The 27,565-nt window shown below is 36.6% G+C and overlaps 2 protein-coding genes across 4 annotated transcripts in view; one reads left to right on the forward strand and one right to left on the reverse strand.

Annotated features, from left to right (window-relative positions):
- Nucleotides 1-10,924, forward strand: Selenop (selenoprotein P). Of its 2 annotated transcripts, XM_090331987.1 has the most exons (6): nt 44-107; nt 190-278; nt 3,155-3,370; nt 4,494-4,706; nt 7,260-7,377; nt 9,483-10,924. In XM_090331987.1, the coding sequence occupies exons 2-6, from the start codon at nt 244-246 to the stop codon at nt 10,113-10,115; spliced, it is 1,215 nt and encodes a 404-aa protein (XP_090188113.1). In that variant the 5' UTR covers nt 44-107; nt 190-243; the 3' UTR covers nt 10,116-10,924. The 2 variants fall into 2 exon arrangements, with proteins under 2 accessions (XP_090188114.1, XP_090188113.1); XM_090331988.1 differs by lacking the exon at nt 190-278 and having other exon boundaries at nt 1-107.
- Nucleotides 10,326-27,565, reverse strand: part of Ccdc152 (coiled-coil domain containing 152) — a 21,851-nt gene continuing 4,611 nt past the window's right edge. For both annotated transcript variants that reach the window (XM_090331989.1, XM_090331990.1), the window contains exons 3-9: nt 26,370-26,475; nt 19,595-19,663; nt 18,281-18,345; nt 16,345-16,447; nt 13,104-13,231; nt 11,406-11,489; nt 10,326-11,147 (exon numbers count right to left, since the gene is read on the reverse strand). In XM_090331989.1, the coding sequence (XP_090188115.1) occupies nt 11,025-11,147; nt 11,406-11,489; nt 13,104-13,231; nt 16,345-16,447; nt 18,281-18,345; nt 19,595-19,663; nt 26,370-26,475 (678 nt within the window). In that variant the 3' untranslated portion in view covers nt 10,326-11,024. The remainder of the gene's footprint in view (nt 11,148-11,405; nt 11,490-13,103; nt 13,232-16,344; nt 16,448-18,280; nt 18,346-19,594; nt 19,664-26,369; nt 26,476-27,565) is intronic.

Consider the following 27,565-nt stretch of genomic DNA (forward strand, 5'->3'; position numbering starts at 1 on the left):
GGTAAACAACAGGACTATAAATATCAGAGTTTCTCTGCTTGGCTCCTTAGAGCTGTCCCAGGAAAGAAGAAAGAAAGAAAGGAAGCAGCTTGCTTGGAAAGGGTTGTGTGAGTAGGAACTTTGTTTAACAATACTTGATTCTTTTAGAGTTTCATAAATATTTTTGAGTCCGATGTCTTTCCTTTTTAGAATAGACTTTAAAAATATGGATAGAAGAAAGAGAAAAGAATAAAAGAAACAAGGATGAAAAGTGTCTGGGTGTGGTCAGGCAGCTGGAGGTCAGTAACACTTCACTCTGCAGGGGGTCCTGAGGTATGCAAGTAGTATTACATTGTAAGATCCAGATCTGACCTCCTTACTTCAATATGCCTAATTTTAAGTATTTCTCACTGAAATGCAAAGGGTGACAGAGCCGGGAAAAACCAGCCCTAGAAATTTAAAAAGCCTACACTGAAATGCACTCATTTTGCAGTGTTGTTTAGAATAAAAAGTAGGTAGGGGGGCAGGATTTATCCACAGGGCAGACATGGTCACTCTTCAGAGGAATTTTAGGGAATGAGAAGCACACTGCAGTTGGGTCCTGTGTGAGGGAATGCAGAGCTGGGCTTGTTTGTGGAGCAGGTGAGTATGAGGCTTCCAGATGTTGGACTGAGGGTCAGAGGAAGGCGATGGAAGAGGTGTTGCAGATCTAGCTTTGAGTGGGGAATTGAAAAGAAATGTACATCAGACCTGGAAATCAATCTAGAATTTGTAATTGAAAAGTGATGAGATTAGATAAGTTGATAGTAAATCTAATTTTATTTATACTCAACTTTTTAACATAGCTGGTAACTAAAATCAAAATCAAGTCTATAATATAAACATGACCAAGCAAACACCATTGAATAGCCTATTATAACAGGAAAATAAAATTAACTTTCCTGATTCTGACAGGAAAACCAGAAAGTATAACTTCCTTATTTCACTACTCTTTGCCAATGGCTTGTTCATTTCATCAGAATCCTACAGGAAGGAAATAGTCTCCATGTATACTGCTCTGTGACAGTGTCTGACCTGATGTCTTTGTATTGACAGTTTTATAGTCATTGAACTGGTTCTCTTTTTTGGGAGGGGGTGGTGGATACTAGACTCAGGAGTTGACCTGAATTTAGTCAGAAAATAGGGAAAATTTAACTATCCTATTAAGAAAAAAACCACCTTGGGGCTGGTGATAGAATGCGTGCCTAGCATGCATGAAGATGTGGGTTCAATTCCTCGATACCACATACATAGAAAAAGCCAGAAGTAGTGCTGGGTTCAAATAGTAGAGCTCTAGCCTGGAGAAAGCCCAACAACGGTGCTAAGGCCTTGAGCTCAAGCCCAGGATTGGCAGAAAAAAAGATGACGACAACAACGGAAAAATCCCCACCTTATTCTGATGCTCTTTTTACCATCACAGGGCAATAGTTATTACAAGGCAATCTGTTTAAAAGCTGCCAATGTTCCATGTATTGGCTAATCTGAATCCATTGTCTTGTTACTGGCTGCCTAGGTGGTCATAGACTCAATGCCAAACCTCTCTGGCAGTCTGGAAAGGGGGGTAATGGACACATAATTGTAAGGCATACCTGACATGCTACATAATCTCTGTATAGTTCTATCAAGGCAGAATAAATTATACCTTTAAGAATAATTCTATTAACGATGAAAGTATGTGCTGAAGGATATGTCCAAACATGTCTCGTCCTTAAAATTTACAATAGATGAGATAAATTAGAATAGCTGAGATGACTTTATTATTTTTATTAGTTTTGGTCAGTCATGGGGATTGAACTCTGGGTTTAGGGATTGTCCCTGAGCTCTTTACTCAAGGCTAGTGCTTTACCACTTGAGCCACAGTATCACTTCCAGCTTTCTGATGGTTTAATTGGAGATAAGCGCCTTATTAACTCATGCCTGAACTGGCTTTGAACCTGATCCTCAGATCTCAGCCTCTTGAGTAGCTAGTGTTACAGGTGTGAGCCAACAGAGCTCAGCTTTCGGATGACTTTTATATTCTTTTCCTACTCTCTTTCTGACTTTCCTGCTGAGCTGGCTGCTAACCATGATCTTCAGATCTCAGACTTCTGAGTAGCTAATATTACAGGTATGAGTCACCAGTGCCAGGTTCATTAGGTTTTGTTGTTTTGCTCTTTTTTGTTGTTTGTTTGGATGCAGTACCTTACTATGTAGTTAGGTTGGCCTTGTAGTTGCTCTGTCCTGTCTTTCCTGGAACTCATCATCCTACTGTGTCAGTATTCTTAGTACTGGGATTACAGGTATGTACCACCATACCCAGATATGTTAATTTTCGACATATTAAATAAAAGGAAAACTCTCTATATGCTAATACATTAGAGCCTTAATCTGATTTTAGGTTTCTTCTACCTTTTTTTTTGGTCCTGGGGCTTGAACCTAGCAACTGGGTGCTGTCTGTGAGTTTCTTTAGAGGGCTAGCACTCTACCACTTGAGCCACAGAGCCACTTTTGGCTTTTTCTGAGTAGTTAATTGGAGGTAAGAGTCTCATACTTTCCTGCATGGACCGGCTTTGAACCACAATCCTCAGTATATAGCTTGTATGACAGGTATGAGCCACCAACACCTGACTATTCTTCTTTTAATCCTGGGCTTATCGTAGGTAACTTATTGCTAGCATTTCATTATCCCTCCTCTGTACAATGTTCATGTTTTTCTTTATTTTTTTCAGTGCTTAAGATTTATCTTAGCACTTTAAAACTGGATCTCTTTCCCAGTCTGCTTATTCATTTTTTTAGATCAGTCTCAGATGAGAGACTAAAAATATACTTTCTAGTTACTGAATTTTGTCTTAATTCTCTCCTTACAGTATGATATCAAAATGAACCTGAATTATCATCGTATGCTTGCTACAATAGACAATTCATATTTTGACAGATTCACTGATACTTGGTGTCTCTGCTGATACTTCCTTCTTTATAGAAAATTTTAGTTCAAGGAAGCTCCTTACAAAGTGATACTGGTTTCTAGAGACAGGATCTGTGGACTGTGTATTATTTATAGGAAGTAGATATCTACCTGCTGGGATCATATACATTCGTAATTAGGACTCAAGCTATTTGTGAAAAAGAAAAGACTCCAGGCTTTTCTCTTTTACAGGGTAACCCCAACGATGTGGAGAGGATTGGGGCTTGCCCTGGTTCTCTGTCTCCTTCCCTATGGAGGAACAGAGAGCCAGGAGCAAAGCCCCATTTGTAAGCAACCTCCAGCCTGGAGCATAAGAGATAAAAATCCAATGCTGGACTCCCATGGTTCTGTGACCGTGGTTGCTCTTCTTCAAGCCAGCTGATACCTGTGCATCCTGCAGGCGTCCAGGTAAGGAGTCTTACTGTGGCTCTGGGCTAAAGTTATTAAATAAATAACACAGATGTACACAAAATACAAATGGAAATCATATAATTGTTAAATTACTCCTTTGGGAAAAAATGTACATGTGTGCATAAAAGAAATAAAAAGATAAGGAAGATGTACATCAAAATGCTTGCATGGCAAGCCTGTGATTTTAAACATGTTTCTTCTTTTATAACTTTCTGTTAAATATGTGTTACTTATATGAAAATGTTCTAAAACATACTCCTGCAAATGGAAGTTCTTTCAATATAAGAAGCAAAGAAAAGTGTCACTAGAGTAAATAAACACTAGGCTATTTATGCCAAGTCTTCAGTTATTTAACAAATACACAACAAAAGTATTTATTGGGTCATTCGCAAGTGTTCATTGGATACAACTATTGGTATCTGTAAAATGAATAAAACAAATATATACTTTACAGGATTACTTAAAAGACTATGTGAGCTAGTGTTTCCACAAGCAAGTAGTACAAGTTTTTTTTTTTTAACTTTATTGTTGGGATAATATATAGAGGGGTTACAGTTACATTTGTCAGGTAGTGGGTGCATTACTTCTCACATATTGATACCCCTTCTCATGTTTTTGTCCCCATTTCCCTCCCAATCATCTTGTTTCCCTTTCCCAGATATTTCAAATAAACAAATAAATGTATATACAATATACCAGGTAACAAAGTCAGATACAGTAACAACATGAGAATGACCCATAAGGTTTTGACTGAGCACTTTTTTTTTTTTTTTTGCCAGTCCTGGGCATTGAACTCAGGGCCTGAGCACTGTCCGTGGGCTTTCTCAAGGCTAGGGCTGTCGAGTCACAGCACCATTTCTATGTATGTGGTACTTAGGAATTGAACCCAGGTCTTCGTGCATGCTAAGCAAGCACTCTACCACTAGGTCAAACTCCCGGCCCTTTTGACTGAGGACTTTTTAGTTCTCAAAAAGAAAGCTTCAGAGCTATCTGACAATTTAAAGAATATGCCAGTGAAAAATAATTAAAGTGTCAAGGAAAAAAATAGGATGCAGAAGAAGAGAGAATAAACCACTAATCAAATAAATTATTCATTTTATGTATTTTTTTCCCCTCTTAGATTAGAAGACCTGCGAGTAAAACTTGAGAAAGAAGGATATTCTAATATTTCCTTTGCTATTGTTAATCACCAAGGAATCTCTTCTCGATTGAAATACAAACATCTTAAAGATAGGGTTTCAGATAATATTCCTGTTTTTCAACAAGAAGAACACCAACCAGATGTCTGGACTCTCTTAAATGGAGACAAAGATGACTTCTTCATTTATGACAGGTGTGTCTTTCTACCCCAGATTAGAGATTCCTATTTTGCATCTATTTACTTCACTTTGCTTTGCAATCTTCTATATTGTTAAATGCTTTATTTCTAATTTCATATACTCATTCATTTATTAGAAGTAAATAATCACTTTTTTCTGAAACACTTTCATCTTTTGATTCCTATGACACTGTGCTCCACTAGTATTTTTCCTTCTGTTGCTCTTCCTCTTCTTTCTCCTGCACATGCTTGTACTATTCAGGGCTACTTTTCATTAGGCTGAACTTTCTGTATATCTAACTTACTTGTTCTTTGACCACAACATATGTTCATTGACTACAACAGAGCTCAAACACAATGACTGAACTAAAAACTAGGATATCTACTTCATGTATTCACAAGCATTTAAAAGTAAATTCAGTTGTTTGAATCTAGACCACCTATATTCTAAAACTGGTTTCTATTGCAACCGTTCTGTGAATTATATAAAACAACCCTTTAGAGGAAGTACACAGCTCACAACAGGGCACACATCATCTACTGTTGGAGAACATCAAAGACAACATGATGCATGGCAGTCTTGCTGCACTCTGCTTCTCATCCTTCTATGCATTCTGGGTCCATCACCAGATTTTATGGATTCTAAATCCTCAGTGTATCTATGTTGTCTTCATAATCACTATCTGAAATTATTTTCCTACCATCCCTCCTATGGATTTTTGTCATTGTTGTTGTTTTTGATTGTGGGGCTTGAATTCTGGACCTGGGTGCTGTCCCTGAGCTCTTCAGCTCATGGCTATTGCACTACCACTTGAACCACAGCGCCACTTCTGGTTTCCTGGTAGTTAATTGGATATAGAGTCTTGTGGACTTTCATGCCAGGCTGGCTTTGAACCAAGATCCTCAGATCTCAGCCTTCTGAGTAGCTAGATTTACTGAGTAGCTAGGATTACAATGTGAGCCACCGGTGCCCTGCCCCTCCTATAGATTTTTACAATCTTCTCACTTGTTTCCTTCCTGCTTTGTATTTAATAAAAATAAAGGATGAAAATTGTTCTAAATAGGTGTGTTGAAGGACTTCATTTCTATAGTTTTGAAATGACTCCTTCAAGGTAAGCCATGTATTGTCTGTGTTACCATTCCAATTGGTTAATAAAGAAAACTGGCTGTACATTTTCCCTCCTATAAACTGGAATCTGGTCAACTTGCATATCACATGCAATTATACTTTAAAACTTGTACAGATGAATAACATACTTCATGGATCATGCATGATTATCTCTATAATGTCACAAGCTGCATTTCTGAACTGTAAATTGTGTTAATGTTAAAAATGATCTGCATGAATCTTCTTTTGGTTCCATGAATAAATAAGACATTCCTATTTCAATGGAACTTCAATGCATGTACTATCCTTCTATGAAAACAGTCTTAGTGGAGGCTGTTTCTTTTGGTTCTTCGGAGTTTAGTGACAGGGACTGAACTGAGCCTTATTGCTACTTGGCCTTATTTAACTTTTTAATATTAAAGTTCATTCTTTTAGGCCTCTAAACTTTTTTTTTTTTTTTTGCCAGTCTTGGGCTTGGGTTCAGGGCCTGAGCACTGTCCTTGGACTCTCTCAAGGCTAGAGCTCTACCACTTGAGCCTCAGCACCACTTTTTTCTATGTATGTGGTACCAAGGAATCGAACCCGGGTCTTCATGCATGCTAGGCAAGCACTCTACCACTAGGCCAAACTCCCGGCCCAAGGCCTCTAAACTTCTAACTTAGTCATCTAGTACAACACTTTGACATTCACATAAAAACTACAGATACTGGATAAAAAGTGGGAAAGGAGGACATTTCACCCCCTTTGGAGAATGCCAAATGTCATAATTTGAGCACTCTTGCTGCATTGAGATCTTTCTTGCATCAGTTATACATACATTTGTAACCCCAGTATTTGGGAAGCTGTTGCAGCAGGATTTTAAGTTTGAGGTCAGCCTAGCGTACAGATTGAATTCAAGGCAGAGTTACACTGAGATCCTATCTTAAAAAAAAATCAAGGGCTGGGGAGGGGAATACCTCTGTGGAAGAGAGGTTCCATCTCTACTATCCCATAATAAATGAACAAACTAAATACTTGCCAAGGGTTGGGAGATTTTGTTATGCAGTGATCACTCATTCCATGGAAACTGGCTTTCCCAGCAGTTATAAAAAGCTTATGTATGTTTGCAGAATCCAATGTCTAAGTCAGTAATTGGACTTTGGTAGAGTATATAGGTCAGTTACAAAATTGTATTTGACTTGTCACAATGACTGCATTGCATAAACAGTAGTGACATGTCTGTGACACTCTAGACTGTAAATATTAGTTATTGCCCCCTTTCTATGACCTAAAATGGCCTACAGTCTCTAGTTGTTCATTTGTAGACCCTACTCAAGGAAATACACTGATGATGTGAAGGGATGGTTGCTCTAAGACTGATAAACCTGTGATATATATTCCAGTCTGATTTGGGTGGAATCACTAAACAGAAAATATTGTAATAACATTGTTTTACTGTTCTTTTTATTTCTCTTATGTAGATGTGGCCATCTGGTATACCATCTTGGTTTGCCTTATTCTTTCCTAACCTTCCCATATGTAGAAGAAGCCATTAAGATTGCTTACTGTGAAGACAAATGTAGAAACTGCTCATTCCGGGTATTTTTTCTGCATTATTTTTACTGGGGGAAAGAGAAAATCTTTTAAGAGCTATGTAAATAAGTTAGTGTTATATGATCCATTAGATACTCAATGTTTTTGTTGATGAATGGAAAATAAGCAGTCTTTTTAAATGATACTTTTTTGTTATATAGTACATTGAAAAACTTATTTTCAAGATCCACATTGTTGCTTTTATGTAGGATTTTAGAAAACATGTAATATTGTATTAGTGCCAGTGCTCAAAAGATTTAGTCAACACATAAAATATTATTATTGTAGTACCTTGAAGACCTTGACAGTAATAGCAAGCTTACTTGTGGTGAAACTTGAGAGGAAACTGAGGTCCGATACTATCTAACTGATCAAGGATGTAAGACAACCAGCTTTTCTCTGAAGGCCTTCTCATTCAACAACTTATTGTTTTTATGTGAAAGTAGAATGTTTCCTACTCCTTATTTTTCTCAAAAACTATGCAAATATTCCTTGATTTGAGAGGCATTGTATTTAAATGATTTTTTAAAAGATAAAGAATTGATTTTAATTTCTATCAACTAGACTTATTTTTCTTTACATTAAAAACAAAATAATTCAAAACCATGTTTCCTGTATAGGGCACACTGGAAAGATTCAAACTTAGATTTAAGAACAACTCTGAACTTAATTTATGAGCTGTGTTTTTACATTTTTCTCGCAGCTCAAAGAAAGCCACCCGAAATATTAACAAATAACTGAGTTGATAAGCATTGAAACAAATAATTGTTTTTGCCTTTTATATTCATAATAATCCAGTTTAAAAAAATCCTTTAAGACATGCAGATATAAGTAGTGAAAATAACGTGCAAGCTTCATGTTTATATCAATTACTTAGTAGATGCCATCTATACTAACTTGTTATTGGATTATTTCTGTATTTGCATTTGTGAAACTGCCCAATAGTTTTTTTATTAAAGAATTTATTAACATTGATTTTTACATCATATTTCAAATGACGTTTAACGAATGAGTGAAAACTGCCCAATAGTTTTTTTTTTTTTTTTTGCCAGTCCTGGGCTTGAGCTCAGGGCCTGAGCACTGTCCTTGGACTTTCTCAAGGCTACAGCTCTACCACTTGAGCCTCAGCACCACTTCTGGCTTTTTTTATCTATGTATGTGGTACCAAGGAATCGAACCCGGGTCTTCATGCATGCTAGGCAAGCACTTTAACCACTAGGCCAAACTCCCGGCCCCATGCCCAATAGTTTTAACTATACCTACTTACCTTTTTAAAAGTAGGAACAATGCTCTTAATAGGCCAAAAAATAAACTACCTGGAAGGAAGAACACGCTACCTGTGAGGAAGAATAATATGTTATCTACGTCTGATATGCCATTACCGACACATTATTTGATATACTAAGAAAAAAATGCTACCAACTAAAGTAGGACACAATGCTGAAATACCACAGCAATAGGATGTACGCTAATTTTAGAAACAATAAAATGTGAAAAATATGTACTACAGTATCAGTGAAATTTAGTAAACTTAAACTAATCCTACAGCTATTTGTGTGCTCAATGAATACTTGTTTTAAACATTTATTCATTTATAATAAACTAGGAAGTTCTCATTTAGAAGCAATTCATCAATAACCAGAAAATGAACCCCTTAGTAGTTCTATGCTAAAAATCCAGTCAAAGCCTTCCAAATACTGTCACACTATATTGTGAGTCTTTGATTTTCACATGGATTTGTATTTACAAATCAACATTAAGATTTGGTTTTATGTTGTTAGTGTCTGTGTTTGTGAGTACTACAAAACCAAGACAACTTTCAGCAAATTAAAGAACCATGTAGAATGGAAGATTATGGTCAATGGGGTCAATTTGCATTGTTACTTGACAGAATCTTATTCTGTTCAAAACATTTTCTAGCATATGCTAAAGTATGAGGAATTACCAAATTTGTGCATACTTTACTGACTGTTTTTTGAGATATCAGAGGGCAACTAGTTTGTGTCAGAAAACAATTTATTAGTTGGAATTCTGTGTATGTCATCTGAACAAATAACTTTCATTGTGAGGTTTATAATGGTATTAACAAGTGATGAACAAATCTGTTTCAGACTCCTGAAGATGAAGAGTTCTGTACAAATGTGTCTTCAGCTACAGTGGGCACACCAACACATGCTCTGGAACGCCAGCACCACCATAAGCATCATCACAAGCATGGGCATCAGAATCTTAGGGGCAGTGAGCAATCAGAGAGTCAGCAGCCAGGGGCACCAGATGCTTCTCTGCCCTCCCATCCTCTAGGCCTCCTCCACCACCACCACCACCACCACCACAAGGGCCGATATAAGGGAAGGGAAGGTCACTTGGATAGCTATGATTTGCCTGGAAGTGAAGGTTTAAAACTTTCACTTGCACAAAGAAAGCTGTGCCAAAAGGGTTGTGTAAACCAATTACTGTGTAAGTTGTCCAAAGATTCAGAACTGTCTCCCAGTAGCTGTTGTTGCCATTGTCGACATCTGATATTTGAGAAAGCAGGGTCTGCAGTCACCTGACAGTGCGCAGAAAACCTTCCCTCTTTATGCAGCTGACAGGGGCTTTTTGCTGAGGAGAAAGTCATTGAATCTTGTCAGTGACGCTCGCCTCCAGCTGCCTGACAAGCAAGTCAGCAGCTCCAGCCCACAGAAGCCAGCTCCAAATGAAGCTGAAATAATATGGCAAAAAAATGAAAATGACGCTCAAACTAAATATTTTAAATTGGATGTAATTTCAGCTTAGGCAAATTTTTTAAACCAGGCAACTAATCAATCAGTGAACTAAAACTATGAAGTGGATTCGGACAAACATGAAGACATCTGTTAGATTGGCTTCTAAATTTTATACTATAAAAATTTTATCCCAAACCAAATTTTTATTATGGGGCAACTGGAAAGTGACTGCAAGTTTTGGTTAATATGTCTTTCTTTTTCTTCTTCCAGTATTCTATTTGTATTAATGAGGACAGAAACATAAACTATAACCTAGGGGTTTCTGTTGGATAGTTAGCAAATTAGAATGGAGGAAGGGCGATAAAGACGTGTTCTCCATTTTTTTCCTTTATACTTATTTTTCAAAAGTATATTATCTTTATCTTTTAAATCTTACACTTTTAACTCATTAAACCTTTAACAAAGTGGATTTTCCTGAAGATCCAAACCTAATTAACACATCAATACTTTGCAGGAAAAGTATACTTTACTACATTTTAAACATTCTTTTGTCTTTTTTACATCTATGACTCTAGCTTAAATTTTACTCTCATGAAGTCTTTGTATCTTGTCTTCTTTAACATTGTATCACTCTTCTGAATTTTAAATGCTGTCTTGAAATGCAACAAGAAAGAAAATTGTGTTGTCTACTGATGGCTTAATAGTATTTCCATAGTCATTGATGGTTTAATAGGGAAATTAAGCTCTGTAAACTTGAACTCTTTATGGATAACACTGTCAAGCAAGAATGTAGCACACAACTGTATAAAGTATTGATTTCTCTAAATAAATTCAATAAAAAGCTTCAAGCTCTCTTTTTTTTAAAAATGTGGGCAGTGTATTTATACTTAAGAGAAAACTGAATTGCTTAATTGCTTAAAATATTAAATGGCAAATTTACCACTGTGCTCAAAACCGTTTACGCTTAAAGTTAAAAGTTTTGCCAACAGAAAGGTGCTGCTCTAAATCTCGAATGGTGTTACGAAGAATTGCAATTTCCTTATTTTTCTCTTCTTGAAGATGCTGAAGTTTCTAAATGAAGCAGAAAAAAATGTTAATAGAACTTGTAAATAATGAAATTAGAAATAAGGAATGACAAAAACAATAAAAATATAATTTTAGTTTAAGCTTACATTAAAAAAACTTTGAAAGGTTATAGCTTCAGTTTTATGTAATTTGAAGGGGAAAATAATGTAAGTATACAAGAAAAATAATTAAATGTTTTAAATAGATATCAGATAATTTTAGTGGAAGCAATAAGGAAATAATCATGGGAGAAAACACACATACCCTTCTGTAGATACTCTGTGGCAAAACAGTAGCATCCGCATATGATTTTGATTTGTTCTGAACTCTTGCTAGTTTGGCATCAAACTGAACCAAATTTAAAAAGAAAGTTATTGAGAATATTCTATTACTTCAATAACTGGAAACTTTTTGTTGTTGTTGTTGTTTTCTTCTTTGGCAGTCATGGGGCTAGAACGCAGGGCCTGGGTGCTATCCCTGGGCTCTTCTGCTCAAAGCTAATAATGCTCTTGCACTTGTGCCACAGCTCCATTTCCAGTTTTCTGGTAGTTAACTGGAGATAAGAGCCTAATGGATTTTCTTGCCTCACTTTGAAATGCGATCCTCAGATCAGTCTCCTGAGTAGCCAGGATTACGTGTGCCACCAGTGCCCAGCACCAATTGTTTCTTATAAGCATAGTCAGTGACATCCTCTGACAGAGACTTTGTAATTCAAGTGCATTCTATGTATAACAGGTAATAAAACCTTTAAGAAACAATTTAAAAGAAAGAAAAACCATCTGGATGCATGTTAAAATTACCCGAGGAGCTTTAAAACACTACTCAAAAAATATTCCCTTGTAATTCTTCCTTTCAGTTTTAGTTTGATATAGTCACTGTGAAAGCTAAGAATAAACTCTTCACAAGACTGTGTTCAAGAAGAGAAATGGTAGTCAAAATGAAGACAAACAACAAAAGTTCTGGGTACCACTCAGATAGCATAGCTGAACTAGACGTGCAACAAGGCTCAGTTTGCAAAGAAAATGCAAGTTCCCAACCAGCAGATTACAAGCTGGTTATAGATGGTCATCCAGTCTTCTCTCATTTGTGGGTTCACTTTGAGGGTAGCAGAGGCAGAAGCAGCAGCTTAGCTGACCTCTAATGTAAGTCCCTTTTCTGCCCAATGATTGCAAATAATACCTCATCAAACACAGTAAAAGCTCAGTACTTTTAGCAAGGTTCCAGAAAAGAAATAGTAAATTGCCATAACTAAGACCAGTGTATTCTCACAATACAATGTAAAGTGGGAATTGGATGAGGAAGAAGCCATGGAATAATTGAGGAAGAGATTGGTAGAATTTGAGCAAAATATTAAAGGGAAAATCTTTTGTCAAAATGTTAGCACTGCTGAGATTCTGTTAGGGTGATAATAGTCACTGACAAGGGTTTAGAACAAAGTGCTGGATCCTCTGCTCAGAAGATGCTTTATTGTAAGCCCTTCAGTAGTTTTCTCAAGAAATTTGGTTCATTTGCACTTATAAGATATAGTTTCACAGAAAATTAGATATTTGTCATTTTTAATCCCAAGTAGTTGGTTTACTAAAATTTCCACAATTTCTGTTAGAGGAAGAACAATACTAAAGATCTGAAGGTGGTTTGATGAAATCTAAATACACTGGATAATAAAATACAGGAAATTTCTGAGTTGTTGGGGAAAACAACACTGGAAACCATGATCTTCCATAGGGTTCTACATACATGTCAAGTGCGGTGTTACCACTCAAAGCAGTGAGTCAACAGCTGCATGGTGAGTGAGCCTTTGTGGAAAAATTTCAGCCTTGGCTGAAGCCTGGGCCCCTATGCAGTTCTCTCACAGAATCATCTCTAGTCCTGAAATTTATCTCACTGTGATTAAAATTTATCAAAGCATAATTTCGACTAGAGGAAATCCCCTCAAGTTTGGCACAGTCTTAAAAAACCTACCTCTACATGTAGTTTCATTATTTCATTTTGTTTTTCATTTTCTTGAGCTCTTAATTTGGTATTTAACTCTAAAACCTCCATTTCCTTTTTCTCCATTAGTTCTTTGTGTTTTTCTTCATTTAAGTCAGCTGAATAAAGCAAAAATTCATTGACTGAAAAATTCAAAACCACGATTTTCTTATATAAGAGTTCATAAAGTCAATTTCATTCATAAAATGTATTTTGAAAATTGCTTCTTCACATGGTAGCTGGGCATTGGTGTTTCATGCCTTTAATGCCAGCTAATGCTCTTCAGGGGTAGAGAATATGTTAACAAAACTCCCAGAAAATGAAGTAAACTGTTTGGATGGCTTGAAGGCTCTAGAGAAAGCAATGGCCAAGGCTAGGAGAAATGGAAATGCCCAAATAGCTCTGGCAAGGGAGTACAGATGAGAATTCAGAGATTATAGAAAGCTTGCATGGATCTATTATGTGAAAAAGAAAACCCTATCAGAGACAACGTTCTCCAGGAAGACCAGGACAGTAACTGTTAACCAAGGCCACCAGAAATGTGTCTATGAGACACAGTGATACCACCAAAATGCTCAGGGGGGACGATGAAAGTAGTCAAAAGTTAAACTCATTGGTATCTGTGGGATGATACTATTTCTACTACAAAGCAATAGAAGGAAGATTATGGTACACATCAGCAAATGATAGGAAACCACATTTACCAAGATCATAAGTAGTAACATCAGAGAGAAACCAAAGGGACTGGATCTTTTGAGAGTTGCAGAGATGGATGCTTAACATCTGCTACAAAAGAAGAAAAAAAGGGGGAGGAACAGGAGGCTTTGAGTTTGTGTCTTATCCATCTGCTTTAAGTTAATATAATGAAATATTAGGGCAGCTAGGTAACTAAAAGATCTATGTACATCACAATTTCAGAGATTTAAAATGCAAGATCAGGTTGGACCCATAGCTTTGGCCTCTTCTGAGGGCAGTGGTGGCAGATGGTGGGAGCCTGTGTAGGAACACATGGTAACATTTTTGTGGTTCTGGGAGTTGAGGGCCGAGCTTCATGCTTGCTAGGCAAGAGCCCTATCAATTGAGCCATGCCACTGGTCTTTTTGTTTTAAGTTCATTTTTTAGACAAAGTCTTATGCTAACTTTGCTTGAACTAGCAACAGACTGCAGTCTTCCTACCTTTATCTGTCAAGTAGCACTGACTACAGAGGGTATACCACCATGACTAGATAGTTTTTGAGATTGTACCTCACTAACTTTTGTCTAGGTTGGCCTTGAACTATAATCTGGTCTCTTCTTACAGAGCACCTGAGGATTCAGGTATGCATTATGTGTATGTACTACCATGCCCACGCTTGATCACATATTTAGCTGAAGCAGAGACCAGGGTGCTGAATGAAAGAAGTTTGCTTCTTTTTTTTTTAATAATTTTTTATTGTGATTAATAGAAGGGTTACATTATATTCACCAGACAGAAGGTGCATAATTTCACAAACCTTGATACCCTTTTTCACGACATGGTCCAGAAGTTTGCTTCTTAAAAAAAGAAAAAAGAGGGCCGGGAGTTTGGCCTAGTGGTAGAGTGCTTGCCTAGCATGCACAAAGACCCGGGTTCGATTCTTTGGTACCACATACATAGCAAAAAGCCAGAAGTGGTGCCGTGGCTCAAGTGGTAGAGCCCTAGCCTTGAGAAAATCCAGGGACAGTGCTCAGGCCCTGAGCCCAAACCCAGGACTGGCAAAAAAAAAAAAAAAAGAAAAAAGATTCTCTTATAGTAAGCAGTTATACGCAAATATTCAATGACCTAAGGCCTTCTTACTTGATTCCCAAAGCTTTCACTACCTCACAGCAGTGCCACAGTAGACCTAAGTAAGAGCTCCTGCTTTGTGTAGTTCCTAGACTTTAAAAAATTTTTGGATCTAGAATCCATTGAAGATATACCAAGATTCTTGGGAGACAGAACTAGGTAACTCTTCCAAGTCAGGAAAATTAGGCCCAAATAAATCATGGAAGAGCTGTCATCTGAGCCCATGTGGAGAAGATGAAACATACTAAATTAAAATCATCAAGACAATTGTCTTAAAAAAAGGTATACATTTTCTCTCATATGCAGAATCTAGTCCTTAAAAATGAAGGACCGGAGCTGGGAGTTTGGCCTACTGGTAGAGTGCTTGCCTAGCATGCACAAAGGCCTGAGTTTGAGTCCTTGGTACCATATACATAGAAGAAAGCTGGAAGTGGTGCTGTGGCTCAAGTGGTAGAGCTCTAGCCTTGAGAAAAGACTAAGGACAGTGCTCAGGCCCTGAGTTCAAACCCCATGACTGGAAAAAAGAAAGAACAGAAAAATAAAATGAAGGACAGCTCTGGGCATTGATAGACCTGTGGTCCTTGCTACTCAAAAGGCTGAAATCTGAGGAGTGGGACTCAGAGGCAGCCTGGTAGATAAATCTAACAGACTCCACCCTCCCCCCACAATTAACTAATAAAAAGCAAGAACCAGAGGCCTCAAGTGGTAAAGCCCCAGATGTGAGCCCTAGTACCAAAACACACAAAAAGCAGAATGATGAGAATGTAAAACATGTTCTGCTTGAAGATGGATGTACCAGTGGGAAGGTGAAAGAAAAGGGTATAGGGGTTGAAGATGAAGTACACTCTATGCACATACGTGAAAACAGAAAAATAAAACTATGAAATTATTTCAGGAATAATGAGAGGACGATATGGAAATATGATAAGAAGGGGTAAACTTATTTTCCCCAAGTGCATGCCAGGACTTCAATTTGCCTATTTTAGGAGAAAACCACTATGCTAAGATTCTTCCACTGAGATGGAATATTGTAGACTTTCTTCCTAGGCTGGCTTAGAACTCTGAACTTTCTGATCTGAGCCTGAACTAGAGTGTCAGGAGTGTGCATGTACCTATTGGTTGAGAAGGAGTCTCATAAAATTTTTGCATCGGCTATGCTTGAACCATGATTCTTTTGATGTCAGCATTCCAAGTAGGTAGGATTATAGGTGTGAACCACTGATTGGCTCAGAGGGTAAATCTGACATCCAGGCATATTATATGCATATACAGAAACATCACAATGAAACTCCTTCATTCAACTCATGCTTGTTAATAAATGCCAAAAATTAAATAGTATTAAACAGAATATTGGTTATTACTGAAAATATCTGCATCTTTAAATTGTTTTTGATGTCTTAGAATTCAGTAAGTTAAAAAAAAACTCACCCTTTTTTTGTAAATCCTGATAAAGCTTGCTTATTTCTATCTTATGTACTTCTTCTTTGGTTTTCATTTCACTTAGAAGTTTGGCAATATTGTTCTTATTTTCCTACAGATTAATACATATATATATATTCATTTAAATCTAAGCATGAATACACAATATTTTGTTAACTAGAAGGATAAAATATTCAGTGTGTTGTGTCAGAGATCAAATCCAAGATATCAAAAATGGGGGGCATGTGCTCCTCAGACCTATATCCCCAGAACTTGTAACAACATTGAGAGAGAACAATACTGACCATTGCTCATTGCTTGAATAATCAGCTCTGAGAAAGTACAATTGCTTTTTTTTATGTATAAAATGTTTATTCTCTTTTTTTTTCTTTCTTTTCTTACAATCCTGGGGCTTGAACTCAGAGCCTGAGTACTATTCCTGAGGTTTTTTTTTTTTTTTTTTTTGCCAGTCCTGGAGCTTGACCTCAGGGCCTGAGCATTGTCCTTAGGCTTTCCTCAAGGCTTGCACTTTGCCACTTGAGCCACAGCACCACTTTCCGCTTTTCTATGTATGTGGTACTGAGGAGTAGAACCCAGGTCGTCGTGCATGCTAGGCAAGCACTCTACCATTAGGCCAAACTCCAGACCCTCCTGAGCTTGTTTTGTTCAAGGCAAGCACCAGACCACTGCAACTCTACTGGATTTTTCCAAGTTGTTTATTGGAGATAAGTGTCTCACAGGATTTTCTTGCCCCAGCTAGCTTTGAACTGCGATCTTCAGAACTCAGCCTCGGAGTAGCTAGGATTACAGGAATGAGCCACCAGTGCCCAGCCTTTTTTGGTAGTTTTAATGGAGATAAATGTCTCATGAACTTTCCTGCCCAGGCTGACTTCAAACTGTGATTCTCAGATTTCAGTCTCCTGAGTAGCTAGGATAACAGGCATAAGCCAGTAATGAACACCTGACTAATTTTAATTGAGAAAAAATACCTTTATCTACAATATACAACTTGTTTTAATGTATTTATCCATGATGGAATGATAAAACAAATTAATATACAGATTATTTCACATACCTTCTGTGGTAAGATCACTTAGCAGTTTCTGAGTATATGATATATTTTTGTTAACTATGATCATAGCACTGTACAGGCCAAATTTATTCCTAACTGAAATTTTGTATTGTTTGTTCAGTATCTTGCCAGTCACATCTATAGTCTCTGTTAGCCACTATTATTGTTTTAGGTAGTGTGTTATATATTCTGTAACTACTCTTACTATACTGTTCCTAAAGGAGATAAGACAGAGATTGTCATGGCCCTTGGCAACAGTTAATTTGGGATCCACATAAGATATTCTCTTTCTGTTGGGGAAATGATTAACCTAATCGCAAAACATATAGGATGAACTTGTTTCATAACTAAAAGTTAAAAAAAGTGTTGCTCATGGGCTGGGAGTTTGGCCTAGTGGTAGAGTGCTTGCCTAACACGCACAAAGACTGGGGTTGGATTCCTTGGTACCACATGCTGTGGCTCAAGTGGTAGAGCACTAGCCTTGATGAAAGCCCAAGGACAGTGCTCAGGCCCCAAGTTCAAAGCTCCAGGACTGTAAAAAATAAGCGTTGCTCAATAGAGTATCCAAAGATGGCATTAATGCTATTTGAAAATATACAGTAAAAGACTGTATCTCTTCTTGGTAGACACAGTAATGCAAGTGATACATCAATACATTCTGTTTTGTAAAAAGACTAAGATCTCACTTAGTAAAACAAATGTTCACATTTAAAAGATTTTTGAATAGAGGTACAAAAACATGTATCCACATATATATATAAACCTTGGCTGCACTTATTAATAAAGATAACCTTTTCTTTCCTAATTAGAATAAAGGACTTGAATTAATACATATATATTCATTTAAATGCAGAAAATGCTGCATAAGCTTACCTGTTCAAGGGATTTTATCTTTTCTTTCATAAGATCAGCATTTTTTTTTAGTTCTTCATTTTCACCTGTGTAAAAAACCAAAATAAAAGGGTATACATGTAATATTCCCTAGTCATGCATGTATTCAATAAACATGCATTCAGTACCGTGCTATATTATTAAATACAGTTGGTCCACTGCATTTGTAGACCAAATATATAAGCCAGGTGCTGGTGGCTCACACCTGTAATCCAGCTACTGAGGAGGCTGAGACCTGAGAATAAAAGTTCAAGCCAGCTTAGGCAGAAAAGTCTTAGACAGAAAATTGGAGACTCCTTTGTTTGCCAGTCCTGAGCTTGAGCTCAGGCCTGAGAACTGTCCTTGGACTTTCTCAAGGCTAGAGCTCTACCACTTGAGCCTCAGCACTACTTCCGGCTTTTTTCTTTGTATGTAGTACCGAGGAATTGAACCTGGGTCTTCACACATGCTAGGCAAGCACTACCACTAGGCCAAACTCCCAGTCCAAAATTGGAGACTCTTATCTCAAATTAACTATCAGAAAACTGGAGGCTCAAAGTGGTAGAGCACCAGTCTTGAGAGGAAAAAGCTCAGAGACAGCACCAAGGATGTGAGTTCAAACCCCATAGCCGACAAAAAACAAACAAACAAAATATATACATAGTATAGACTATACTAAAATGTATATTTTTATGTGGGTATTATAAGTAGTCCTCTGCTAAAGTAGAGTGGATGATGTAAATAGGTTATATGCAAATACTACACCATTTTATGTAAGAAACTTGAGTATCCATAAACCTGTTATATGCAGAGATGCTAGAACCATTCCTCATTGGAAAACGTCTCAAATGTTTTTGAGACAATTTAAAGAACTATCATGACATACAAAACATCTCCTGATGTCCATGACAGATTATGACGAAATTGTTCTCTTCATCACCACATTTATCATTACATAATCATTTTGGCAAGTACAAACAGATTCAAATTAAAAGGAACTTGTAGGCAGGCACTGTGGCTCATGACTAATCCTAGCTACTTAGGAGGATGAGATCTGAGAATCGAGGTTCAAAGTCAGCCTGGGTAATACAAAGCTGTGAGACTCTTGTCTTCAGTTAATCTCTAGAAAATGGGAAGTGGCACTGTGGCTCAAGGGTAGGGCTGTAGCCTTGAGCTAAAGAGCTCAGGGACAGCGCCCAGGCCAAAGTTCAAGCCTCATGGCCCCCTACCCCCCCAAAAAGGAACTTATAGTCAACAATGTTAATTCTATTTTAAAGGTGTTCAAAAAACTAACTTTTGTTATATATTTTTGCTCACCTTTCAAATTGTGTTGATATTCAATGGTCTGTTGTAGCCCTTTTATCATATTATGAAGAGTAGTACATTCTAAAACATAAAGAGAATTTGTATGAAAATCCTATCTTTTAATTTTTAAATTAATTTTCTTAAATGAAATAATTTAACAACACTTAAATGAAAATTATGAGATCTTAATAAACAAGTATCTCAATGTAAATTATATAAATGTTTTAAAATCACATTTTAAATTCCAAGATTTAGTAATAAATTTTTAAAGGCATAGTATATCAGGGATCATCCCTGAAAGCACACCTGACATGCCTTGGGATTATGAGGACTGATTCTACACAAATCATCCACAAAAAAACATTCAAGGATAGTAGATCTAACATGGTACCTCTCATAACCATCATCAGCCAACATATTAGCATTCATGCTAGCAAGTGGACAATAAAAAATAAAGAACCCAGTGCTAGTACTGTATGACATCAGCAGCTTTGGTACCAGTGGCTTCTGAAATAAAGGGAGATAGAAATTTCATTCTAAAAGTGACAAATGTACATTCAAGCCTTTACTACAGTCTTGATTACCATCAGCAGTATCCACATATTTGATGTGGCATAACAGTAGTAAAAATTTCTGTGACTTAACAGTGCACTCAGTTATAAGATCTATAATAGCAGGGCCTATCTGTGTTTTGTTTATCATTTCTTCCATTACTAAAAGAGCTACAGTAGCAGTCTACAAATATTTGCTGGTCAGCTGACAGATCAGCAGGTAAAGTAGGAAAAGGATAAGTCAGGAAGCTCTGGTATGAAAAATAATATGTACTTTATTGATTGAAAGAATCAATACTTGGGGGGTGGGAGAGTGGCCCTGTGGTAGAATGCTTGCTTAACATGCATGAAAGTCTGGGTTCGATTCCTTGATACCACGTACACAGAAAAAAAAGCCAGAAGTAGTGCTGTGGTTCAAATGGTAGAGCGCTATCCTTGAGAAATCCCAAGGACGGTGCCAAGGCCCTGAGTTCAAGCCCCAGAATCAGAAAAAAAAGAAAGAACGGAAAAAGAATCAATGCTCACTGCAGCATTATTTATCATAGCTATGATATGGAATCAACCCAGATACCTCTCAGTAGATGGATGGATCAAGAAAATGTGGTATATATATATACAATGAAATTCTATTCTTCCATCAGAAAGAATGACATTGCCCCATTTGTTAGGAAATGGAAAGACTTAGAAAAAATTGTATTAAGTGAAGTAAGCCAGATCCACGGAAACACGGGATACATGGTTTTCCTCATTTATAATTAGGAAATGTCTGGGAGAGTCCTAGCAGGGGATCATAATAGCTCAATAGCTTCATATGACCTTATAAAATGATGCTAACTGAAATGAACTCCAAGATATGGGAACAAGAGGTGTGTGTGTGTGTAATTTTTTAAAAACTATTTTATTGTTTGGATAATACCGACAGGTTACAGTCACATTTGTCAGGTAACAGGTATATTACTTCTCAAAATTTGATACCCCTTCTCATGTTTTTGCCCCCTTCCTTCCCACAACCCCTCCCCATCATCTCGTTTGTAATGTTTTAACAGTTATTTTTGTTTTTCCTTGGTTTAACTTCTGTTGTCACTGTTTTTGATTTCTGTACCCTTTGTCTTGTACATAGATTTATTTGGGGAATGGGAAGGGGAATCACAGAAACAATGGGGCAAAGGGTGACCCAGTTCAACAATGATATTAGACACTATGTTGGAAATAAACTTACAACTTATGGAGGATGGGGAGGGGGAAATTGGGAGAAAATGAGGGAGGGGGTAGCATTTAAAAAGTAAATGTATTCACTGCCATACTTACATAGCTGTAACCCCTATGTACATTACCTTTATAATTAAAAAAAAGGCAGTGCTTATGTAAAGCACTATGGCAGAAACAACTGAATGAAAAAGAAGGAATAATGTGATTGGAGAATGCAAAATCTTCTGGTTTGATTCAGCCTCTATCTATTTTCAAGTAAGCTGATAGGAACTGAAGCATTTGCAAAAGTTGAAAACTTTGTTCAGACAGGAGGTTCTACCTTCATGGCCTTTTTCTCTTTTCTGTTTTCCTTCTATGTACCATTGACTTACACAAAGTTCTTACCATCTCCCTTTCCTCTATTTTCCTATTTCCAATGATGAGAATGATGGGTAAGTTCATTTGATTGACATTAGCTGAGAACCGCTCTTATGTATATTACTCAGTTACTACAATTGAGTAGTCAAGTGGTGTAATAGTCCTTGTTCTTATTTGTCTTTGTCTTTCAACTATAATGATTTCAGCAGATAATGAAGTATGATACTAACATTACCTTAGTGATCAGCAAACTGAAAATAGTTCTGCAGCAGAAACTATATTCAATACAATTTTTTAAATTTCAGAATTTATTAATCAATTTTCACATCATATTTCAAATGACATGTTTAAAAACAGGTATTCAAGAAGGGAATCTCTATATACAATCACTGGCACTTAGATTTTAGAACATAATTAAAATTAGGCTGAGGGTTTGTATGTTATAGATACATAATAATCTACCTAATAAAACATTATGTCTATAGTCATACATTTTTGTCTATATAGTTGTGTTTATTTTTCCAATACCATGTCCATAGCATTGGGTATGCAACTTTTGAGTCCTTACTCTTGTACTGTTTAGATCTAATAGCCACATATTAAGGATACCATGCGCCTTTTGTTCCTTTGGTCTTGACTAGTCTCACTCAACATGATTTGCTCTAGATTCATCCACTTCCCTGTGAATGCCATTATTTTATCTTGTCTGTTGGCTATGTAGAATTCCATTGTGTGTGTGTGTATATATCACATTTTCTGTATCCATTCATCTGCAGTAGGGCATCTGAATTGTTTTCATTGCCTAGCTATTGTGAATAGTGCAGAGATAAACATAGCTGAGCAGGTGTCTTTATCATATCTTGGGTTATGATGTTCAGAGTAGATGCCCAGAAGTGGTATGGCGGGATCGAGGGAAAGTCAATTTTCAGTTCTTTAAGAAACCTCCACACTGTTTTTCCAGAGTGGCTGAACTTGCTTACAATCCCACCAGCAGTGCAGTAGGGTTCCTTTTTCTCCACAATCCCGCGGCATCTGTCATTGTCTGAGTTCAAAATCTTGGCCATCCTTGTTGGGGTAAGGTGGTATCCTAGGGTTGTTTTTATTTGCATTTCCTTTATGACCATGGATGATGAGCATTTTCTCATATGCTTGTCTGCCATTTTAACCTCTTCTTTTGATAAGTCTCTCTTTAGTTCCCTTGCCCATTTAGTGAATGGATTGTTGGGTTTGGGGTTAAATACAATTTTTAACATGCATTTGAAATGTTTGAACACAAGGTGGCTCTCTCATCACATTTTTCTATAAAAAAACTATCCATAATTAATTCTTCATAAGAGATTGCATTCAACAATTTAGAATATAGCTTTTAATTCTCTTTGCAAATCTTAACACATATTTTTTTTTGGACTTTACTATACAGATGAAGAATACTATCATTATATTCTTCCTAAAAGTCAGAATAGAATATGTAGCCATATAACTTAGTAAATCAATGATTATTTTGAACTCAATTCAGACTGTAACTTTAGAGATTTGGTTCTTTTTTTTTTTTTTGTCAGTTGTGGGGCTTAAACTCTAGGCCTGGACGCTGTCCCTGAGCTCTTCAGCTCAAGGCTACCACCCTACCCCTTGAGCCACAAGGCCACTTCCTATTCTCTAGTAGTTTACTGGAGATAAGTCTCAGGGACTTCAGTGTCTGGGCTGGCTTTGAACTGTGATCTTCAGATCTCAGCCTCCTGAGTAGCTAGGATTATAGGCGTGAGCCATCTTGCCTGGCAGATTTGGTTCTTAATATGTATTTTGTCAAGTAGGTGGAAATACTAAGCGCAATTAAAACATGACTATAGACTTGAAATATTTCCCAAATGCCCATGTATTGAAGGTTTGGATCTTCACCCATAGGATGATGGTAAAAGTATAGCATAGTAAAAGGAAATTAGGTCATTGTGGGCATACCTTCAAAGGGAATTGTGGACTATGCTCTCTTTCTTCCCATCTATCACACCTATAATGCACATAGGCCTTCTCTACCCATGACACTACAGACTTAAAGCAATGGAAGCACTGGTCTCAGCTTGAAAACTGCAAAATTTTAAGCCAAGAACAGTAGTAGCTGCTGGAGGTCTTCCTCCTCCTCCAACTTCTTTTTCTCTTCTTCCTCTTCTTTTTTGTGTACCAGTACTGGGGCTCTCACTCAGGGCTGTCCCTCACCTTTCTTATTTAAGGTCAGCATCTACCACCTGAACCACAGAGCCACTTCCAGCTTTTGGTGAGTAATTCCAAATAAGATTCTCAAAGACTTTCCTGGCTAGCCTGACTTTGAACTAAGATCTTAGCCTTCTGTGTAACTAGGATTATATGTGTGAGACACTAATGCCCAGAATTTCTCTTCTTTTTAAGTTGACTTATTTTATATATTCTTTATAGTAACATAAGCTGACTAACACAAGGAAATAAAGGATTTTCTGTAGTAATTAGTTCTCTGTGCTAACCATTTTCTTTAAACCATTTTTAGCTCTCATACCAGGTGATCCAACAACTGCAGCACTTACTCAAATGAGTAGAAAGTTATGTCTCCACAAAAAAGTAGCTATTTATAGGAGCTTTGTTCTTAATAGGATGAAATCAAGGTACCTTCGAACATATGAATAAATTGTGGTACTTGTAATAAAAATAATTTGATTATTAAATTATACATATACGTTGAGGAACCTTAAATGCATGCTGCTAAGTGAAAGGAGACAATCTGAAAAGGTTACATATTTTATGGTTTCAGCTATATAATATCTGCAAAAATAAAAAAAATGTAGACTTAAATGAAAAGATCAGTGATTTTCAGGGATTCAGGGGGATGAAAGGATTATTTTTTAGGGCAGTGAAACTGTGAATCAGTTTCTATAATAGTAGAAACACATTATAACCTATAAAATGTACAGGATAAAAACTGAACACTAATATAAATATATATATATATGTTTGTTACTGTGTCAGTGAGTCTGCCCAATGAGTCTATAAGAAATTAGTTACAAAAACGTAAGATGCTGATCACAGAGAAAATGAGGGGAGTTCTGTTCTTTCATTCATGTTTCCCTGTAAACGTAAAATTATTTGCGAATGTTTATTAAGTCGGGCGCGGGTGGCTTATGCCTCTAAGTCTAGTTATTTAGGAGGCTGAGATCTGAGGTTCAAAGCCAGCCTGGTCAGGAAAGTTTATGAGACTCTTATCTTCTATTAATCATCAAAAAGCTGGAAGTGGAGCTGAGCCTCAGTACTATAATGCTAGCCTTAAGCAAAACAAGGACAGTGTCAAGCCCCAAGAGAGCAAAAAAGTTAATTAAATAAGAAAATCAAAGTAACAATTTTTAATGATTTCTAAATGTTGTATCACATACTTAGGAACACTTTTCCATTGTAAAAATAAAAAAAATTAATTTCATTCTAGTTTTTTTCATGGTTTTCTGACACCTAGTAAACCATTTTTAGATATATAGGAAAAGTGGGACTATCACAAAGAATTACCTCAATTAAATATAGGTAAGTCTATTAACTAGAGTTGTTTAATTATATTGTTAACACTTTATGTCAGTATGGTAGCCTTCTTACATTTAATGAATTAGTGCCAGTATACTATTATAAACTGAAATTCATACTTCATTCAGATTTCCCCCATTTTTACCCATTATCCCCTTTCTGTTCTAAGATTCTATCCATCAAACCTGGGCTGTTCTTGGTTATGACAGTTCTGTTTCCTTGATAGTTTTCCCAAGTACTGCTCAGGAATTTTGCAATATCCTTCTTCGGTGGTTTTGTGGTATTTATTTCATGACTAGAATGCGGTTATGGGTAGGAGAAGGACTGCAGCAGTAAAGCGTCATTTTCATCACATCATATCATACATATAAAAGGACTTATGAAGTTTATTTTATACTTGGCAAATACTTACATACTATTTTATTTATTTTGCTGCTCAATTTTGCTGCACCGGTTTGGTTCTTTCAGTTGGCTTCCATCATTAGGGGTTTATCGTCTCTTTGAACACTTTCTTACTTTTTGGCATTAAAAGATGCTTTAGGTTTCTACTATTTATGTCTTGCTCAGTCTGAGAATCTGCCAGCTAGTTCTTTTTACTTGGGAATGATATTAAAACCAAGATCTGGTCATTATATTCAATGCACATTATGTAAAAAAAATAAACTTTGTAACTCAAGAGTAGGAATGGGCCAGGGAAAAACAAGATGTTGGCTCTAGATGTACTCATTACTATTAGATTATTTTGCTTCTAGACCTTAGTCAATGCAGCAAGAAATGATATGTTCTTAGCTTCATTTTTTAACACTAAAATTTTTGGCCCATCTCATATTTATTTTGCTGTAATTATGAGGTAGGAATTCAACTTTTCCTTGTGGTTTTATAGGCTTATAGTGATCCTTCAATTTGCCATTACTTAGAGGATGGGGAAATTCCGATTATTTAGCTCTTTTCATTCCGTGTTTCTCTATTGGTGAAGAAGAGTGATACACAGTTTTAATAATCTTGAGAGCTGAATAAAAGAAGAGGATGTTCTGAAAAGGTCTTTATGGACTCAAATGCTTCACACAAATGCAGTGTACCATGCAATTCACTGTTGCTCTCTCATGAATTAGTATTTTTTCAAGCAGCACACAACTAACCTTTTGTAATTGAGACTTCCTTGGCTTGCATTATTTTTAATAAACTAGTAGACTTTTCCAATTGAATATGCAGTAAATTATTCTTTCTACTGGTTTCTAGCATTTTCTGTAGGAAAAAATAGTATATGATTATCAAATCAATGTAACTATTTTTAATCTTTTACTAAATATATGAAAACTGGTGAGAATATAAACCACTTAATATCTGAATTTAAAATTAAATCTGGAATATAATTTTAAATAAACCAACTTTCGAGTTTATATTTACTTTTGAAAGTAACATGATAGGGGGGCCGGGAGTTTGACCTAGTGGTAGAGTGCTTGCCTAGCATGCACAAAGACCCAGGTTCGATTTCTCAGTCCCACATACATAGAAAAAAGCCAGAAGTGGTGCTGTGGCTCAAGTGGTAGAGCTCTGACTTTGAGAAGGCCCAAGAACAGTGCTCATGCCCTGAGCTGAAGCCCAGGACTGGCAAAAAAAAAAAAAGAAAGTAACATGATAGGACTTGGAATATATGTAGGTCAGTAGCAAGGTACTTGCTTAGCATTCCTGAGGCCTTGGGTTCCATCCCCTACCTAGCACCACACCTCTGCCACCCAGCACCATACCTCCCCCATGGTAAAATATTAAAACCAAGTCCCTAAAATATGATCTAACTTAAGGTTTTGTTTTTTAGCTACTCAACTCTCAGCTCATGGTTAACAATTCTTAGCCATGAGTATTATAGACACTTGTAGATACACTCACTTAGAAGGCTGATATAAGAAGATTTTTAGCCCTAAGAATTTGCACCTAACCCAGGCAACATATTGAAAGTTAGTCTCAAAAAAACAAAAACATTAAAGAAACCTTAACAAGTACAAACCAACATCAAAACAAAGAATAATTCCTTATACATGCTTCCAAACTATTTTATGACTATATAAAATTATCGTATTTATTGTCTAGACTTGAGGCTGTGTCATTTAGCACTATTAACTATTATTTGCAAAAAAGATGCCAGATGATCATGTGTAGATCTTCCTCATTATTTTAAAGAACTACACGGAATTTAATTTTTCAATACGTTATAAATTATCTTCTAGTCTATTGAGGAGAATCTATTGTACCTATTTTTTTCTACTATAGATGGTGAATAAACTATTTTTATTTTTTGCTAGTCCTGGGGCTTGAACTCAGAGCTTGGGCATTGTCC

Source organism: Megascapheus bottae, chromosome 4 (genome assembly GCF_031878675.1).
Source record: "Megascapheus bottae isolate mThoBot1 chromosome 4, mThoBot2.hap1, whole genome shotgun sequence".
In the NCBI taxonomy this organism is placed as follows: Eukaryota; Metazoa; Chordata; class Mammalia; order Rodentia; family Geomyidae; genus Megascapheus; species Megascapheus bottae.